The sequence below is a fragment of the Azolla caroliniana genome, unplaced genomic scaffold (assembly GCF_043228905.1).
Source record: "Azolla caroliniana isolate FFs.n. ecotype wild unplaced genomic scaffold, voAzoCaro1.0.p SCAF_20, whole genome shotgun sequence".
NCBI classification, from domain to species: Eukaryota; Viridiplantae; Streptophyta; class Polypodiopsida; order Salviniales; family Salviniaceae; genus Azolla; species Azolla caroliniana.
This window is the reverse complement of record NW_028230455.1, coordinates 3,508,039-3,528,903: the sequence shown is the minus strand read 5'-3', so window position 1 is coordinate 3,528,903 and position 20,865 is coordinate 3,508,039. Positions and strand designations below refer to the sequence as shown.

The 20,865-nt window shown below is 46.9% G+C and overlaps 1 protein-coding gene across 1 annotated transcript; it reads right to left on the bottom strand.

Annotated features, from left to right (window-relative positions):
* Positions 1–1,058: 1,058 nt before the first annotated feature.
* On the bottom strand, positions 1,059–3,150 carry LOC147850812 (pentatricopeptide repeat-containing protein At4g13650-like). Its single transcript, XM_087335852.1, has one exon. The coding sequence runs from the start codon at positions 3,133–3,135 to the stop codon at positions 1,165–1,167; it is 1,971 nt and encodes a 656-aa protein (XP_087191978.1). The 5' UTR covers positions 3,136–3,150; the 3' UTR covers positions 1,059–1,164.
* Between the last annotated feature and the right edge of the window lie 17,715 nt (positions 3,151–20,865).

Sequence of the window (20,865 nt, the reverse complement as noted above, 5' to 3'; positions counted from 1 at the left end):
ACACATATAAGTAAAGACAAACAATATATGTAATAATGTCGACCCATCTCAATTAACTTGAGAGTTCCCAACAACACATACAGAAAGGAGTGATTAGGGTATACCTAATTAGTGGTTAGCCTTAATCACTCTACTCACTTAAGTGGAAGATTAAGCGGGCGGTGAGGAGAGAAATCAAGCTTAGGTTATATAGGAAGAGAAAAACTCAGGAGGGAAGAGGAGCTATAAAAGTCACCACAAGTGATTTTCATGAAGCAAAAAGCACAAGCATCTAAACAGCTTTCTCTCATTTTGTGTTATACGTGTAAACCTGTCTTTGAATTTCCCTGCTTTACCATATCTTGTAACGAGTGAATTCGATGACCCTTTCATTCCATATCAAACACATTATCAAACACTTGTTGTGCATAAGAAATGCACATTAGCAAACAATGAGAGAAAGAGGTCCCAAAATGGCTGATAGCATTCCAAGCCTTTCCCACATGCACTGGTATAAAGATGCATAGAATAAGAAAGGTTACTCACTTCTGATCTTGCCTTCTGCATTCTACATGACATGTTAATTTGAAGGGAGTGCTCCTCTCTCTGAAGACCCAAATGCCATCATCAAGTTCACGTCCACATACATCTAAATAGATGTATATAGAGATAGATAAATAGACAGATTTATTTATGTACATACACATATTTACATTTACATGTGCATGTCCACATACACATACACATACATCTACATGTATGTATATCTACATTCTACATGTACATATCCATGTACACAGACATGCATACCAAGCATATCATCAGTTCACAAATATTACATAATCTTCCTTTTGACGCATTATATAGTAGTGATTTTTGACCATATATATATATATATATATATATATATATATATATGCAGCATCAATATACATAAATAGTTGCTGAATGCCAAGTCATACTCTTTGTGTGAACAGAGTTCTCTTAAGGGATTTCTCATCACTTCTTTGTACTCTCGCCCTTGTGGGATGATCTAGAGAATGAAAATTTCTGATATCACACTAATAAATCACCAGGTGTGCTATGCCATGATAAACAGTTCATTTAAACCCCTTCCTCAGTCCATAACTAATTAACCATTTCTTTATTACACTGTCCAGCCCATCTGCTAAGTCAAATGCACTGCTAGCATTTTATCAGCTCCTCAAAATCTTTTTCAGGAGGTTTGTTAGTGCCACTGTAAATGTTGGAAAGCAGAACATATGGAGCAGCAGTATAAGAATCCACTTCCAAAACATATACTGAAGACTGGACAGCTTCACTAATGTTTGAATGCATTTTGCAAGCACCGAGAAAAGCCATCCATGTGGTTGCATTTGGTTGGAATGGCATACTACTTATCATGGCTTGCCCATGAGACAACAGTCCAGTCCGACATATAAGATCCACCATACAATCATAATGCTCAGCAGTAAACATAATCTCAGATTGCTGTACCATTGAGAATAGACAATAAAAAGCTTCTTCGACCATGCCTGCATGGCTACAAGCAGAAACGGCGCTGATAAATGTGATCCCATTGGGAACAACTCCCTCTTCCTTCATTTTCTCAAAAAAAGCCATAGCCTCCTTGCCTTGCCCTTGTTGACCATAGGCTGCTATAATAGCTGTCCACGAGACTACGTTTTTTTCATCCATTTTGTCAAATAGTGTTTGTGAATCTTTGAGGCTCCCACATTTTCCATACATATTAACAAGGGCATTCAGAACAACTAGTTCTGATTCAAAATCATATTCCAGCAGGCATGCATGGATGCATCTTCCTTCATCAAGAGCAGATCCACTGGCACACGAATCCAAAATGCTCACGAATGTGATTTTGCTAGGCTTAAGGTCAACCATTTCCATTTCACGCAACAACTCCGAAACCTCGTGGTTATGTCCACATTGGGCATATGATCCAATCATTGCATTCCAGCATATGACGTCCCGCTTGGGGAGCCTTTCAAAGACCTTACGAGCACTTTCTATGCTACCACATTTCCCATACATAGTGATAAGGGCTGTTCCAACCACCACATCGGATTCCAATCCACTTCGGCTGATACATGCATGTAGCCATAAGCCATCCAACAGACTTTCATGTTTGACACATGAGGAAAGACTACTTGCAAAGGTTATCTTATCCGGTCCAACTCCTTCAGATTGCATCTTCTGTAAAAGCAAGGTAACCTCTTTGCTCCATCCACACTCTGCGGTTGCAGCTATCATGGCAGTCCAAGAGATCACATTTTGTACCGGCATTCTATAAAAAACAAGTCGAGCATCCTCAATGCTACCACATTTACCATAAAGTGTAATAAGAGCGTTAGTTATCGCAACATTAACATCAAACCGATAAATCCTAATCAGTGCATGCATCCGTTTGACGGCCAAAGGTCCTGGCCTATCCATGAATGCACTGAGAATGCTCAAAAATGTAGCTTCATTCGGTGTGAAACCTTCAATCTGCATTTGAAGGAATAGTTGCATAGATTTGTTTCCATCACCATGCTCAGCAGACACAGCGATGAGAGCATTCCAGGAGATTGTGTCCTTTACATACGTACTATTGGCCACATGCCAAGCATCATCGAGACTTCCACATCTGTTATACATACAAATCAAAGCAGTTGAGACAGCTGCATATGCTTCACACTCACTGATTAAAATGAGCATATGTACATGCCTACCTTCTTCGAGAGCTGCCTTATCATCACAGGATGATAGCAAGTAAACGAAAGTGCATTCATTAGGTTTTACTCCATCTCTCTGCATGTCTTCATACATGAAAAGGGCATTCCTACTCTGCCCGAGTTCAGCAAAAGCAGCGATGATGAAAGTCCAAGTATACACATCCCTATGCTTCATTATGTCCATGAGAGCTTTGGCATCATTCAATGCCTGGCACTTCCCATACATTTGTACGAGCAAGTTGGTGAGGAGCCCATTCTGACTGTACTCGCTTTCGAGAATGCGGGCATGCAAGCACCTCCCAAGGGCCAGAGTTTTGCATCTGCGGAGAAGGCCCTCAAAGAAGGGGAGGAGGTCTGGCCGCCTCAGGGCATGGCCATGGCCATGGCCATAGGAGGAAAGCAGAAGAGGGGTGATGTCCATCCAAATCTGTTGGGGATCCCTCCTTTGCCATCATTTAGCAGAATGGGTAGGCTGAGCGCGTGGAGAGCCAGAGCTCAGAGCTCTGCCATGCCCTGCTCTGCTCTGCCCATCACACCATATCTGTTGGTTCAGAGCTAGAGAAGAAGCTCTCATTCTCATTCTCATTCTCATTCTCATTCATTCCCCTCCTTCTTTTTGGGTTCTTCTAAGTTCTGAGCTACCCAAAACAAACATTGGATTGTGTACAAACATTGGATTGTGTACTTCTACTACTACTAGAATTAGATGTCCTACTATTACTGCTAGAATTAGATGTCCTACTATGTATTACTACTAGAATCACATGTACATACTAACTTCTACTACTAAGATTAGATGTACATACTAACTTCTACTGCTAATATTAGATGTACTACCACTACCACCACCACTACTAGAAGAATAAGAGCATTCATGACTACTCCAAGCCTGACACCAACCACCCTCATGCTGCCGCCAAGAACTTGCTCAACTGAGAGGTCACGAATGGAGTCAACTTCATCGCTCCTCTCGTTGCATCCCAACCAAACAACTCCGAGAATTTGCTCCTTCCTTCTGAGCTTGCTTGCTAAGGTAGCATGCAACCCCATCTTGTTGTTGGTAATAACACCACAACTATGTACCAAGCTTTTTCATTTGGCACCATGTCAATGCACCTGACATGTTGCCGTAGGTATTAATAACATGGCTTTCTGCTCGTTTGTTCCTAAGCATGGGCTAGGCACTGGATGATGATTTTGTTGCATTAGCTTTATATTCATCTTTCAACTTTATGTAACTCGAAGTTCTAACGAAACTTTTATTTTCAAGAAACAACACATTTGTACATCCTCTAGTGGTGTATATTGCATTTTAGAGCCTCACTTCACTTACTCGAGTAATTAATAAATGGGCATTATCATGGAGAATATCAACGATATATCAGAGTGATTCCATGTTCATTGAGATACATGTATTGAAGATTGCATTGGTCACATTTACGTTGGTAATTTGCAAGTATAGGTGTTGTCCGCCAGAATCGTAACCAACGGACAGAAGCGCAGAAATATTATAATATAGTAAAGTGTTAAGAAACAAATGTAACGGTTCATGTGGGAAGTGTGAACGGCTAAACGCCCTAGGTATATAAAGGGCAGAAATCCTCTGTAAGAGGTAGCGTGTAATTGAGAGTGTAGGGCGTTTTTCAAATAGAACACTATCTTCTATGATCTCTGTGCATATCTATGGCTATCGGTGTGGTCGCCCATTGTTTCTCTGTTGCGTACTTTGTTTCTCTATGCGTACTGTAATTCGTAAGTGTGGATACTAGTGCACTTCCTAAGGAGTTCGGTTGTAGTCGTCTCCCTTAGATGCTGCTAGGATACGAGGTGGTATCCCATTATGATTTACGATAGGACGGTTCCATTCCTTGTAACACGGTCACCTTGAGGTCAACCTCGAAGGATTGAGCGTAGACAGTGTTCCTAATCGGTAACACATTTGGCACGCCGTCAATGAGAACAGAAAAGACTGGGATACCAGATTACACAACGGGTTATGGGCGTACCGAACCAGCTATAAGACTAGCATACAATCCACGCCTTTCCGGCTGGAGGCCGTAATCCCAGTCGAATTTCAGGTACCCAGTCTGCGGATTCAGGTACGAGGTCGGCTATCAAAAGACAAGTCCGAACAAATACAACTATAACAACTGCTTGGACTAGGCGAGACATGGTTACGCAACATGGCCATACTCGAACAAGAGCAGCATCGGCGTAAAGCATTCGTGGACCGGCATCAAAATGCGCGTGATTTTTTTTTTTGCGGTCGGCAAAGCGGTCTTGGTCTTTCAAACACGGATGGGGCAGATGCCAGGTAAATTAAGATTCTGCTAGACGGGGCCGTACTGGATAGTTGGCGTGGAAAACGGCACGTTTCAATTAGGCACCCTGGCCGGAGAAGTCTTACGACAAAAGGTGAATGGGTTTCAATTGAAACCCTACCTAGGACGTGTGCCACCAAACCCGTTTCCCGCCGTAAGAGACACAGCCGAAGAATCTGCGGATTAATTAAAGGAACCCACCTGTATTATAATGTAACAATGATATTGTATTTAACCATTACAAGAAAAAAGAAAGAAAAAACAAAGAAAGAGAAGATAGTGACGCTATTAAAAGGACTTGATGCATGCACAAACTTCTAGAGCAAGAACACGCGGCACCACGATGGCACACATGCCAATGAACCCTAGGCCACAAAAAGAAGAAAATATAAGGTTTTCTGCACAGTACAGGAAACAATCTTCAGCCTTTAACCTTCCTCGCTCTCGACGCTCTCCTCACTCACCTTACTCCCCATCATACCACAGAACACACGTCCTCCATAGCCATCAAACTTCACCCACTACCCACGAGTCTCACCCACCTACGATGCCGATCACTATTTCCGCCACCTTGCATAGATGGCTCCTTGAAAAGAGACCGGATGGATACATCAATGTCGCCGAGGCACCTGCTCACCCTAAAGCCTTGGAAATTGCCAAGAAACTCAACATAGACACGGTCACCAACACTACCATCCGGAAGAAGCTTGACTTATCATCGCTTGGGGAGAAACATTTCGACATCCCTCCTGCAGAAACCTTGCAGAAATATTTCAGGGCATATTCAGTGTCCACCAAAGCATACAGGACGAAGGAAATCCCTGACCCCTTCTTTCAAGAAATAGCCAAGTTCTTGCTGGAGGTAGGATGCGTGCATGTAAATGCCTATGATGCCAAAACAGAAGGCAAACATCATCATTGATACCTTCGAAGGGTGCGCGGTCGATTGGGGGGTAAAAACGGGACCAGCTTTACGGGAAGGCCTGCACGCATATCAGGGCGGCAAAAAGCTAAGGCCAATCATACAACAATATCTAACGATACTATTTTCACCCTGAGGTCTGCCCGCACCACAACCCAGTAAACCCACGCCACCGCCACGTTCCGCAAAACAACGGTTAGCAGAGTTGGCTACCACAGAATGGGAAGATGAACCACAATCTTCCCAACCCAACACGTAGACAACACAAGAAGAACGGCTGGCAAGCCAGGAGGAAGCTTCACATGAGCAGGAAGCTGAGCAACGCCAAGAAAGCCCGAGGCCGAAACGGCATAGGCTGGACAGGAAAGATGGGCACGGACTGGTCAAAGACACAACTGCGGACACAGACACGACCACCTTGGTCGACAGTTCCGCAACTACAGAGTCCAACACCACTTTAGAAATAATCCGAGAACCACGACGGATCATTACGGCCCAGTTGCAGCGTGGGAAAGGCGTACTCACGGCTGCAAGCGAAGTCCTAAAGTACCTGGACATCCTGGATGCAACCCATGAGTTCAGTGCGCTACTACAATTTGGAACAACTTATGAACTCATGGAATTTTTGGCAACGCAGCAAATTAAGGTATCACAGAGAATGGCGGAGGAGCACGCGGAACAACAGATGATTGAGCGTGCGCTCACACAAACAGCAGAAAGCGAGGATGAAGGGCCTCTAGCCAAGGTAGGCAGGCAATGGAATGCGGGGATTCAGTGTATGGGTATTGAACTACCTCCATTGAATGCGGCCATGGTCGAGGTACATCGGGAATTGGCTAGAGTTAGTGTGGGGGCCAAGGATATGGCTACCAAGAATAAAAACGTGTGGAAAACAGTCAAGTTGACTCAAGCCCAACTACAGAAGGCCCAAGAGTGCATTACGAGCTTGAACAGAGCATCACTAGGGCACCGCAAAACCCCGAACCAGCAATAGGTGAAGACCCATCGCTAACCCTACAAGAGGAGATTGCAACACAACAGGCCAGCGTTGTCGTAGTGTAATTCGCACACTACGTGAAAAATTACATTTTTGGTTTCTTCGGATAGGATTTGGAGTACCCAGTGAGAACCGGAAGGAAGAACCGATGAGGACCGAAACCGGTAAGGACATTGGCAAGAGCCGGATGAAGAAGGCCGGTGAGAGTCGGTGAGAAACGGACGAAGAGGGCCGGTAAGGAGGATTCGGTAAGAATCGGATAAAGAAAACCGGTGAGAACCGGATGAAGCAAAACCAGCAAAAGCCGGATGAAGAAGGCCGGCGAGAGTCTCTCACCAGATGAAGAGACATATTTGTAAATAGAAGAAAGTATAAAATTATATATTACATGCATAGGGCAAGATTCGAACCTTGCACCTCCATGTTAATAATGTTAAGCCTTATCAATATACTAGCGTATTATGAATTTTAAAGTTATACTAAACTTTATCCCATGTAAAATTTCTAGACATACATGGTACAAAAAGTTATTCATGCATAGACACTCGAGTTAAAAGAAAAGATGAGATAGAAAGCTAGTCATGCACATGTAGTGTGCATGAAAACTAAAGATAGGAAAAGCATGATGCTTGCATGTGATAAACTTAGACTCTTCCAACACTATATAAGGAAGAGAGAAAGATGTATAGAGGTTGTTGATTATTTTACAAGGGTTGATTAATATAATATAATCGTGGGATTCACGAATTTGCTAACCATTTTTCTCTCTTAATTTGAGTACTCACTAATACACTATACTCGTGGGATTCACGAGTTTTTCATATCTTTCTTTCTTACAATATATTTCACATTCTTAATTGCCTTAGAATTTTCGTTCCTCCTAGTCCAAAACACCAGTGGTTCCCACCCGACTCACGCAACGATCCGGAGCCGAAAGGCGCGACAACGCTGTTAAAGCAAAAAGGGCTACGCAGCTTGCGGAGTCTGAGATTGATCGTCTCCGCTCCGAACTCCGCCAATCCTCTGACAGATAAAAGGACATCCGGGCCAAAGGCCGAAGGACAGTGAAGGCACTCGAAGAGAAACTCGAAGCGGAGGCAACAACGCACACCTGCACGAAAGAAGAAAACACTAAGCTATGGGAGGAAGCCCAAAAGTCGGAAGCTGCGATCTCAGGACTCCGGGTGTTGTTGGAAAAGAAGAAAGCGTGGTACGACAAGCAGCTCGTACGAGAACAAGAGGTGAAGCATCAGGTCGAAGTCCGCTTGAACAATGAAATGGGCCGACTGGAGGAATTACACTTGAAAGAATCCCAGATATGGGCAGAGATGAAGAAACATTATGAGGAAGCGGCTACGGTTAATAAGCAAGAAATCGAAAACCTCAAAAAAACCCTGGAAGAAGCACAAAACCGTTGCCAAGTGATAACCGATAACGTACACACACTTCTTCAAAAAAATCGAGAGAGGTTTACGGCGCAATTAAAAACAGCGCTAGACAAAGGCTGGATGGCGTGGGCAACACAAGCGGCAGAGTTGCATACCTACTGGGCGGACTGGGAGAACTGTAGGAAAGAAGGCCGAGGTTTCTACAAACTCAATGAGGAAGGCATTGCGGCAGTACGCGAGGACCTAGCACAAGATTATCGCATGCTAGCGGACCACAACTCCGAGGAACTCGTGTAGCTACTGGAAGATTTCGGCGAAAATCAGGAGGATATGTTTCACTGAATCATGGAGGCAGGCAACACGAGGCAAAGAGCGGAGCCCATCGCGATATCAGACAACGATACCGCTGAACAAGAGGAACCTCAGCCCAATTCACCTGAGATGACAACTACAGCCAACAACACTGAGGACGATACGAATAGGACAGAGCCTCAGCCTACCAAGAGCCCGCAAATGGAAAAGCTAGCCACAGTAGAACGGAATGAGCCAACAAAGCCGGGTCCGGCCACGCAGGGAGAAGTTGATGCCATGGAAACCCCCACGATGACCGAGCAAGTACAAGACGTGCAACCGAGCAATGACGCGCCTATGGGCACTATGCCGTCCCCGGACCAATACGTAGGAGCGCAACCAAACAACCGGGATATTTTGGAGGAGGAATAGAGGGATGGGTCCGACGTGCCATGGCACTATCCCACAGGCATGCCAGGTGTTGTCCGCCGGAATCGTAACCGACGGACAGAAGCATAGAAATATTATAATATAGTAAAGTGTTAAGAAACAAATGTAACGGTTCACGCGGGAAGCGTGAACGGCTAAACGCCATGGGTATATAAAGGGCAGAAATCCTTTGTAAGAGGTAGCGTGTAATTGAGAGTGTAGGGAATTTTTCTAATAGAACACTATCTTCTCTGATCTCTATGCATATTTGTGGTTATCGGTGTGGTCGCCCATTGTTTCTCTGTTGTGTACTTTGTTTCTTTGTGCGTACTGTAATTTGTAAGTGTGTATAAGCGTAAGTGCGGATACTAGTGCACTTCCTAAGGAGTTTGGTTGTAGCCGTCTCCCTTAGACGCTGCCAGGATACGAGGTGGTATCTCATTATGATTTACGATAGGACGGTTCCATTCCTTGTAACACGGTCACCTTGAGGTCAACCTCGAAGGATTGAGCGTAGACAGTGTTCCTAATCGGTAACAATAGGCCAACTTACTCATCCACTTTGTAACCTTTGCGGTGTCTCAAGTACGGAGCCGGAATTTCTGTGTAGTTGAGGGAGTACTATACCATAAGGGGAGTGACGATATCTGGAGGCGCGGTATACGGCAAGATGAGAAGGATGCCGTTTTACGTGATGCTCACTGCGGTATGGCAGGAGGCCATTATGCAGGAGATGTTTGGCCTGAAATGTGTTAATCCTTAGGGCCGTACAATGGCCTAACACAGGGTGTAGGGAATGAACAAGGCCGTCAGTGCGGAAGAGATCACACAATATGAATCTGTGAGGAAGAAATACCTGCGTATGAGAGAGGCAAGAACATATTACGTATATATATATATATATATAGAGAGAGAGAGAGAGAGAGAGAGAGAGAGAGAGAGAGAGAGGCACAAAGAATATATCTATATTCATAAAGGGGCAACCGTTACAACAATGAACAACTAACCTTTACAAAAGGTTACAAAGTCACTTTATATAGTGACTCACTTAGGGCAACTGCCCTTTATGTTATTTACAGAAATAGCCCGAACTTGGGCTCTCTAAGAGGATAGTGTGAATACGTCCATTATACATTTGTATTCGACACTCCCCCGTAATGGGCGTATACATGGGTTATCTAAAAAATACAGGTATAGGCATAGGTTCTCGGACAGGTCGGTTTTGTTTGAATCGGCATGATCCGTAGACAGAAGACCGAACTGGTCGGGTTGGAAAAGTTGAAGCCGATTGTCAGTGAACTGATGTCTGTTGTCCGAAACCATCCTGCACTATGTCCGGCTTCAACTAGACCGATATGTTGTTACACCCATCTGTTGCCGAAGAGACCGCAACTGGTCTGCCGAAAGACACTTGGTCATTCCATCTGCGACATTATCGGATGTGGATATCTTCTCTAAACCGATTCTCCTGGAAATGACACAGTCCCGAACAAAGTGATATCGAACTTTGATAAAAAATACAGGTATAGGCATAGGTTCTCGGACAAGTCGGTTTTGTTCGAATCGGCATGATCCGTAGACAGAAGACCGAATTGGTCGGGTCGGAAAAGCTGAAGCCGATCGTCAGTGAACCGATGTCTGTTGTCCGAAACCATCCTGCACTATGTCCGGCTTCAACCAGACCGATATGTTGTTACGCCCATCTGTTGCCGAAGAGACCGGAACCGGTTTGCCGAAAGACACTTGGTCATTCCATCTGCGACATTATCGGTTGTGGATATCTTCTCTAAACCGATTTTCCCGGAAATGACATAGTCCCGAACAAAGTGATATCGAACTTTGATATGCTTGGAGGCGTTGTGATGAACCGGATTTTTTGACAAAGCAACAACACTCTGACTGTCGCTGTAGACAACTAGAGCCGAGTTGGAGTCGACTTGCCGAAACGTGTGCGCCAGCCGACCGAGCCATAAAGCTTCTTTCGCTGCGTCGGAGGCAGCTACATATTCTGCTTCGGTCGTTGAGGTGGTTGTGCACTCCTGAAGTTTCGACTTCCACGAGATTTCTCCATTGCCGAATTTAAAGCAATATCCGGTTGTTGACTTGTGACTGTCCACACAGCCGGCGAAGTCCGAGTCGGTGTAACCGGCTACGCCTGAAGTTGAGTTCGGACCGAAAAGGATGCCGTGGTCTTTTGTGCCAGCTAAATATCTGAACACATGCTTGACTGTGTTCCAGTGAGATCGGCCGGGATTGTGCATAAATCTGCTGATGACTCCTATGGTGTGAGAAATATCAGGCCGTGTCGCGACCATCGCGTACATCAGAGAGCCTACTGCCGGTTCATACGGTACCGACTTCATGTCTTCCCCCTCCGGACCGGATGTCGGGTAGTCTCGCTGAGAAAGCCGAAGATGAATGGGGAGCGGGGTCGAAGCAGACTTGGCCGATTGCATGTTGAAGCGTTCCAAGACACGTCCAATGTAGTCGGTTTGAGACAGAAAAAGCTGTCTTTTGGCGCGATTCCGACTAATCTTCATTCCGAGTATGTGTCTTGCCGGACCGAGGTCCTTCATGGCAAACTTCAATCGCAGTTTCCGAACGAGTTCGGTGAGCTCTCCGGTATGCCGACCGGAGAGTAGCATGTCGTCCACGTAGACGATGAGGAAGATGGGAGAACCATCTTGAGTTGTTTTGGTGAAGTGGCAGTGGTCCTCATCGCTCTTGGAGAAGTTGACCGACTGGATGAAATCGTCGAACTTCTTGTACCACTGTCGGGGTGCCTGTTTCAGGCCGTAAAGACTCTTCCTAAGTCGGCAGACTAGATGTTCCTGACCGGTGGCCACAAAGCCTTTCGGCTGCTCCATGTAGATTTCCTCCTTTAGATCACCGTGGAGGAATGCTGTTTTCACATCTAGCTGAATTAGCTCCAAATTGTCGGCGGCCACAACATCGAGCATGAAACGAAGGGTTGTCATTTTCACCACTGGTGAAAAGATTTTGTCGAAGTCGACGCCATATTCCTGTCGAAATCCCTTTGCAACTAATTTGGCCTTGTACTTTGGGGTGGTCGAGTCGGACGTCTCCTTTAGTCTATAGACCCACTTGCAAGGAAGAGCACGTCGATTCTTCGGTAAGTCGACTAGATCCCAAGTCTTGTTGGTGCGGATGGAGTGCATTTCCGACTCCATTGCCAGATGCCAGGTGGCTGAATCAGCAGCTGCCGATGCTTCTTCGTAGGACGTCGGTTCGCCATCGTCGGTGAAGAAAATTCTGGGAGAGTACCTCTCCGGAGGTTGCGACAGTCTCTCAGATCTTTGAGGTATGACTGGACTGGTCGCACCGGGTGTCGATGTCGGATGGTCGGAAGCCGAGCCATTCGCCTGTGCTGAATCTGTGGATTCGGTGCGAGAGAAGTCGGTTACCTGTGAAACCAGTCTCGTGTTGTGTGTTGGGCCGGCATGAAGGGTTGGCACTTCGGTTACCCTTCGGACTTCAATAGGCCTTTCGGCCGTTTTGTGCATAGTCGACTCGTTGAACACGACGTCCAAACTTCGGACGATTTGCCTGTGCTTGGGGTCCTAGAGTCGGTATCCGATCTCGCCGTCGGGTCCGTACCCGAGGAAAACGCATTTCCTTGATCTCGGTTCGAGCTTTCGGCCGTCGTCTTTCAGTATGAGGGCGTATGCCTCGCAACCGAAAATCCTCAGCTTATCATAATTTGGCTTTCTACCGGTCCATATTTCCTGAGGTATCTTAATTCCTAGAGGTCTACTTGGCGACATATTGATTATGTGTACTGCCGTGAGTAGAGCCTCTGCCTAGAAGCCATCGGACAGTCCGGAGTGTTGGAGCATGGATACAACGCGTTCTTGAATTGTCCGATTCATGCGTTCTGCGATTCCGTTCTGCTCCGGACTATATGGTGCTGTATATTCACGTCTAATGCCGCGTTCTCTGCAAAATTTGACGAATTCATCAGATTTGAACTCACCTCCATTGTCGGTTTAGAGACACTTCAGTTTCCGACCGGTCTGGTTTTCGACCATTGCGAGCCAATCTGAGAAGATCGAGAACACCCGATCTTTGGTTTTGATGGGGTAAGCCCACACCTTCCGAGTCGAGTCGTCAATGAAACTGACGAAGTACAAGGCACCACCGAGTGACTGATGTGGCATCGGGCCACAGACATCCGAGTGGACCAAATCGAGCGGGCTCGACTCTCTTGGTGCTGATGTTGGGTGTGATGCGGCTACCTGTTTGCCATACTGGCAATGCTCGCAGAACTGATGTTCTGAGAAGGAGAGTTTCGGGATGTATCCGGCTCTGGATAGGTGCGTGATGCCGGTCTTGCTGAGGTGTCCAAGTCGTCCATGCCATAAGGATGACACAGGGATATCTACCAGAAATAAGTCACCCTCTCTGAGTGTGACATACAAAGGGTACAATGAGTGTACCTTTGGTCCTCTAGCAAGCAGGAGGTTCCCTCTATGGAGTGTCCACCCTCCTGATGAGAAACCAACACGGATGCCAGCTTCATCAAGTTGTCCGACTGAGATCAAGGGTCGTGAGAGCTCAGGAACGTGTCGGACGTTGTGTAGTACGAGTGTAGAGCCACCCGGAAGGTTGAGCTCTACGGTGCTGATTCCGATGATAACACAATGCTGCGAATTTCCGACTCGAACTGAGTCGGAGTGCCGGTCCGAATATTGCCGAAACTGTGATCGGTGAGGTGTCACGTGATACGACGCGCTCGAGTCCAGAAGCCATGTGCTCAATTCCTCAGTCGTAAGCAGAACTTCTAATTCGACTGGATTCTCTATGGACAATATGTTCGGGTCGGTCGTCAATATCTCGGCTGAAGAGCCGACGTAGTTGACTTCCTCATGTCGGTTACTCCTCTGATAAGCTCTCTGAGCTTTGTCTGCCTTTGACTTGAGTACCCGACAGTCGGCCTTGATGTGTCCCGGTTTCTTGTAGTAGTTGCAGATTCGGGTTTCCCGGGACTTGCTGCGGCTTCGCTGATTTGTCGGCGGTCGGGAAGAACTTCTTCCCCGGTTGTTCGATCGATCGGTCGAACCTTGTACTACATACGCTTCTTCTGCCGAGTCTTTGGTGAAAGACTTTCTCCAAGCTGCTTCAGTCAGGATTGCACTTGTGACTTCGGAGTACTTGATGGCAGTCGTAGAAGCGTTGCACACAGTTGTAACGAAGGTTTCCCAAGAGGAGGGGAGACTGCTCATGAGTATCATTGCTCTGAGTTCATCCTCGATTGTCGTCCCCTGTGACGAGATTTGGGAGCTCAAACTTTCGTACTCGTTAAGGTGTGCCTGAAGCGAATCAGAGTCTTTCATCCGCAGGTTGTAGAGGCGCCGGATCAAATACATCTTTGTTGAGGCGACCTTCTTTTCGTAGGTTTCCGATAGCTTCTTCCAAAGTTCGAAGGCTGTCGTGCACGATTGCACTGTGAAGTACACTGACTCCGACAGGTGCATCCGAATCGTGGCGTGGACGATTCTGTCCAGCTTCTGCCACTCATTTGCCTTGTATATTTCTGGAGCAGTTTCATTCTCAATCGGATCGATGTGACCCTTGACTATAAGATAGCCCTGCATTTGCTCCTTCCAAAAATTGAAGTTCGAACCATCAAACCTCCTTAGACTCATTTCCGATGAGCCGGATGTTGATGCCATCAGAATCGGTTTCGGTTGACGCAGCTCGGTTCGGAGTTGACTACGAACCTTGTTGGAGTGCAGCCAGTCGGTTCATCCGATATCGTTCTAGTCGGATTTGAACCCGAGTCGGTTCGGTTTCGGATATATGTATTGTTGAACTTGCTCGAATTGACTCCGGTAACTCGAGGGACAGAACTGACTGGTCTTCCCGAATGTTACCGAGTCGGAGTGAGCCCGGTTCGCTTCCGAATATATATGCCAGATACCGATTATTGAAACCAATTATCTGGACTGATTCTGCTTCGGGTGACTGCAGCGACAAGAGAGACGGATCCAATTGATCCCCCCGAATGTCGATCAGGCGGATGAAGCACGAATTGGGGTTGTTGTCTTGAGACCGATCTGCACCGAGTGGTTACAACAGGCGGCGAGCAGCGTTCGGTGACCTGTTCGGATGCCGTTTAACCGAGTGGAGCATGATCGTGTCAATGTTGCACAAGGGGATTTCACCTCGAGCGGTTACGATCACCAGGAATAGAGTACAGCCGGCTGGCTTACTCCAAGTGAAGATGATCTAACGCGATGAGATGCAAGCCTTGTTTTTCTTCTTCTTCTCTCTTCTCTGTTTCTTCAAATACAAACCAAAAAAAATAGAATGTTGTGATCCAAAGATTCGAATGGCGGCCGGCAACGGGATGAAGGACATCCAAGCTCTGATACCAAATGTAGGGAATGAACAAGGCTGTCAGTGCGGAAGAGATCACACAGTATGAATCTGTGAGGAAGAAATACCTGCGTATGAGAGAGGCAAGAACAAATTACGTACACAGAGAGAGAGAGAGAGAGAGAGAGAGAGAGAGAGAGAGAGAGAGAGAGGCACAAAGAATATATCTATATTCATAAAGGGGCAACCATTACAACAATGAACAACCAACCTTTACAAAAGGTTACAAAGTCACTTTATAAAGTGACTCACTTAGGGCAACTGCCCTTTATGTTATTTACAGAAATAGCCCGAACTTGGGCTCTCTAAGAGGATAGTGTGAATACGTCCATTTTACATTTGTATTCAACACAGGGTGTCTCCGGAAGACACTTCACCAAAGGGGTGTTACGGCGAGATAACTTAAGACACAACGATTAATCCGACTTAATTGGCTACTTAGCAATAAGGCATTCACTTAATACACACGTAAGATATAACAATTAAGACAAAACGGTAATCAATACACGAAGATAAAACCAGACGCTTATATTAATTCTCCGTTAAATTTTTACATTGTAACTGGGCCTTTATATAGGTTACCGGTGCTGCGTACAAAACGGTGCCAACCGGCACTTGTTCAGAATTGGTCCGGATCCGGATCGGCATACCGATTTCGGTCTGTCCGTTCACTACATAATTATAATCTACTTTACTTAATTAAATATATTCCGAATAACCACCCCTTTCACATTCTGGTCTCTGCTCCTTTGCCGGCCGAGTAACACATGGCACGCCTGTGGGATAGTACCTTGTACGTCGAATTCCACTATCCGGCCCTTAGCCTTCATCCAAGATATCCAGAATACTCTGCTCCAGGGTATCTAATGGTTGTTCGGAATTCGGTTGTTGTTGTTGTTGTTGCTATGGCCACTGTTGTGGTTGCTGTTGCTGCGGTGGTTGTGGCTCCTCCGACTGTTGCGCCCAAGAGGGCGTTTGTTCGGCTCCCGGTACCGACGGTTGTGGCGGTGATTCCTCCATTAGCTGCTCCGCCGGATTTGACTCCGGTTGACTCGCCCCGGCCTTGTCTCCGTCTGGTCCTTACTCCGGTGATGGCTCCTCAGCGCTGAGGTTGACGGTCGCCGCCTGCTTTGCTTCTTCTCTCCGTAGCCTGGTCCGCTCATAGCTCTCAAACTGGATTTGAGCATCCAGTCGATCATCATCTAGCTGGGCTACAAGTTGCTGGACCACTGCTGCCTGTTCCTCTGCCAGAGTTACAAAATCGTCGGCTAACTCATCTCTTACGGCGGTGCAGTCCTCCTTCATTAGCATGTAATAGTCGTCGCCTTCCTTCTGCTAGTTTTCCGCGTCCGCTCGTAGCAACTGGAGCTCGGTTGTGTGCTTTGCCCATTTGTCCCACCATTGCGCAGAGCTTTCGTCAATCAAGCGTTTGGGCTTGTTCCTCCATGCCTGGACAATGAACTGGATCCGCTCCAATCCCATCTTTGATTTGTCCTCCGCGGCTTGCCGTTCGTCCTTCAACTGCCTCATGAGTGCCACCGTATCCACCTCCTGCTCTCGGTAATGTGACAGTTGGGTTTGATAAGTGTTTTGCAACCTTTGCAAGATCATCGTCGCTCTTTCCTTCTCTTCATAATGCTGCTTATGCAACTCCATCTGTTCTTGCACGGCTTCCTCCAGCAACATGGTTCTTTCAGCCCGTTCCTCTGCCAACGCCGTCTCAACTCGATGTACCTCCTACCGGAGCTCTGCCATCTTCTCCTGCTATTTCTTATGCTCCGTATCCAGGTGCTTGTAGTCCTAGTGCAGGTGCTCAAATTCATCGGTCTTCTGCTTCAGCTTTTGGTTGAGTTGCCGGCGAGCGCGGTCTTCCCGGTCCTTCTGCTGACGGAGTTCTTCTTTCAGCCTTTCGATCTCTATTTCCGCCATCTGTCGCAGCTTCTCCTTTTCTTGCAACGCCTTCTCTTTCTCCTCCTTCAGCCGGTCGTAGGCCTGATGTCCTTTCCGTAGATTCTCTTCTGCCCGGCGGAGGTTCTAAGCAGTCTTTCGTTGTTCTTCTTCTGCTGCTTTCTCCAAGTCCCGTTCTTGGGTGCGTAATGCTTCCTGTGCGGTCAGTTCATCTCTTAATTCAGCAAGCTCTTTTGCTTGCGCCGCCACTATCTCCGGGACTGGTTCCGTCTCCGGGGCCGTAGATTCTCTTCTGCCCGGCTGAGGTTCTCAGCAGTCTTTCGTTGTTCTTCTTCTGCTGCTTTCTCCAAGTCCCGTTCTTGGGTGCGTAATGCTTCCTGTGCGGTCAGTTCATCTCTTAATTCAGCAAGCTCTTTTGCTTGCGCTGCCACTATCTCCGGGACTGGTTCCGTCTCCGGGGCCGTAGATTCTCTTCTGCTCGGCGGAGGTTCTCAACAATCTTTTGTTGTTCTTCTTCTGCCGCTTTCTCCAAGTCCCGCTCTTGGGTGCGTAATGCTTCCTGTGCGGCCAGTTCATCTCTTAATTCAACAAGCTCTTTTGCTTGCGCTGTCGTGATGTGGCATGTCTAGTGCGAGAAAAAGTCAAAAATTGAGGATCCACACACATTTCACGAATACTTGTAAAAATGAAAATAAATAAACCTAGGTCACAATGGCATTGAGTGCATGTAGAGGGTTGCAAGTAGGATTTGAACCTTGCACCTCTAAGATAAGAGGCAATTACCTTACCACTAAAGCTACTACTAAGTGCTTTAGATGTTCTATATTTCTTTCTCATATTCAGTATTCCGTAGGAAACAAACGAACAAAACCGTGTACACAAAACCACGGTTTTAAGCCCATGGTTTCCTGCATGTCACAAAGCAAAACTGTGTGCATAGAAACCATGGCTCCAAGCCCATGGTTTTGTGCATGGACAAACCTATAAAACCCCTAGTACGGCTTGTGTAAATGGGGGGGCTCAATATGATATGACCATCATCATCACCATCAATAATATAAGCTTCTATTTCTTCTTCTTCGCATCTATCTTGTAATTATTTATCTACTTCTGAAAGTGTACAATCTTCAATCTTCTCAAGTGTAATAGGTCTTCCTCCAATCTTACATTCACATCGTCCTCTTCTCAATACCTTGACGGACATCCTCCTTGGTCCAAGACCCCGGTGGTCCCGCTCAAGCGAAGCACGCTCGCACGCGCATCTTCGCTACAACGCCACCACTATCTCCGGGATTGGTTCCGTCTCCGGGGTCTTATTGCTATGTATAGGTGCCGATGCTTCTTTATTCTGTACATCTACCGGAGTCATCACCGGTGCTTGGAGCTGTGGTCCGGTTAAGGCCATTTTGGCCAATTCTTCTTGTTGAACCGGTCGGCTAAGCGTGATCTTGATAGGCCGCACCGGTGGCTCCTCCTGAGTTTCTGCCTGCCGCTTCCTATTGGCGCGCTCCTTTGCCGCGTGGTCCGTGTCGGCCGCCTTCCCTTTGGTTGCCTTAGAAGCCAACAACTGCTGCCGTTTCGAGGCCGTTTTCGGGGTGCCTTCAGTTGTCCTTCCCCGCTTCGTGGTCTTGACGGGCTCGATAGGTGGCGCCAATAGGGTGAGCCATTGCGCCACTGCCGTCCATATCTTCCGACCCTCTTTGCCTCTGACAGAGTCAATGGCCGCATAGAGGCCATCCGCAATCAGTACCGCCCAGTCCACCTTCACGCCTTCATATGTGGCTATGATTAAGCCGGCCTGGTTCTGGGGCATGCACGGGGGTCGAGGGTATACATGTCCGAATTCATGGAGCACACGGGCAATCTCTCGAAAGAGAGGATCTTCGCCGCCCTGTGTCCGGTAGGCCTTGCTTGCCAGAGAGTATTCCCCAAAATATTTTCGGAGTTGTTCCGGGGTAGGGTTGTCGATATTGAAGATTCCCCCTTCCAGAAGGCCAATCAACGCATGGATGGCCTCCTCAATAATCAGCTCCATGTCGATTTCTTTGACTATCTTCTCCGCCTCCCGATGCGGTGGCGCCTCCATGATGGTGAGGAAACCCTCTAAGCCGTGTTGCCTTAGCCACTTCTTGGCTGCTTCAGAGAGTGCTTGGCAGTCCATGGCTTCGTCGAGGTCGGTGAGCGCTGGTGAGGGTTGTGTGTGAGGAGTCTCTGTGTGTGTGGGTTCGCGTCTGCTGATCTTCAATCGCCTGTCTGCGTTTGTGCTCCTCTGTTCGCGAAATGTGAGGGTTTCTATGTGGCGGGGGTCTTCTTGTTGCATGTTGGCGCCTATTTTTTTTTTTTTTCATTACCCGCGCGTGTGCACGTCGTGTACTAAAATAGAATGACGTGCCATGTGGCGGCGGTTTAATACCCTATTAATAGCCCACTACGTACCTTTTCAAAGTTCCTGTTCACTCCTTGTTTTTGCATGTGTCCGTTCATCCCTCGCCCTTGCATGATTTACTTTGATTTGATTTAATTTGATTTTTTTTGATTTTTTTTGATTTTTTTTTTGTGTAACCGATCCCACTGGACCCCTATCCGGTCCCACTGGACCCCTATCCGGATTGTGATCCTTGCCGGACGCTGGACCGCTTGCCGGCGCTTCCGACTTACCGATGTCCGGTTCTGTGTCGCCTTTCACTTGTTCAAATGGGTTTCTTGGCATGGGTCCATTGTATGGTTTGAGTCGGAACCCATTGACCCATTTACCCAGAAGCTCGCCGACAAGTGTCCCTAATTGGTAGGAACCGTTGAACTCTCGCGTAATCCAGTATGGTCCGGTCCACCGAAACCGTAGCTTTCCCGGCATCTTACCCATCCGGGTCTGGAACACGAGTACCGGCTTACCGATGCCGAACATCTTTTCGTTCCCTTTTTGGTGACGATCCACGAACGCCTTCCTTCACCGCTGCTCTAGTTCTAGGTGCATGATGCTAGCTAGCCCGTGTTCTTCCAATTCGCACAACGCGTTTAACCGGATAGCTTCCGATTCCTTCTCATTTAGGCGTTCCCGAATCTGTATTCGTAGACTCGGTACCTGGAACTCTACCGGCATCACTGCTTCCAATCCGAATGCTAGGCAGAACGGTGTTGTGCGGATACTTGTCTTATATGCCGTTCGGTAGGCCCAGAGTGCACAGTGTAGCTTTGTATCCCAATCCGTCCGGTTCTCATTGACAATTTTCCGCAGGATATTCTGTAGTGTTTTATTTGTTGACTCTGCTAATCTGTTGGCTTGCAGATAATAGGGAGTGCTCTGTTTGTGCACCACCGCATAAAATGTCATCAAACTTTCCACTACTTGCCCTAAGAAGTGCCCACCTTGGTCACTTATGAGCTCTATCGGACATCCATATCGGCACCAAATGCATTCATATAAAATTTTTGTTGTGGATGCCGCGGTGTTGTCGCGTAGTGCTTTCGCTTCCACCCATTTTGTGCAGTAATTCGT

What these genes read in the sequence shown, in the direction of transcription:
- LOC147850812 (XM_087335852.1), bottom strand. Translation starts at nt 3,135, where the DNA reads ATGGACATCACCCCTCTTCTGCTTTCCTCCTATGGCCATGGCCATGGC.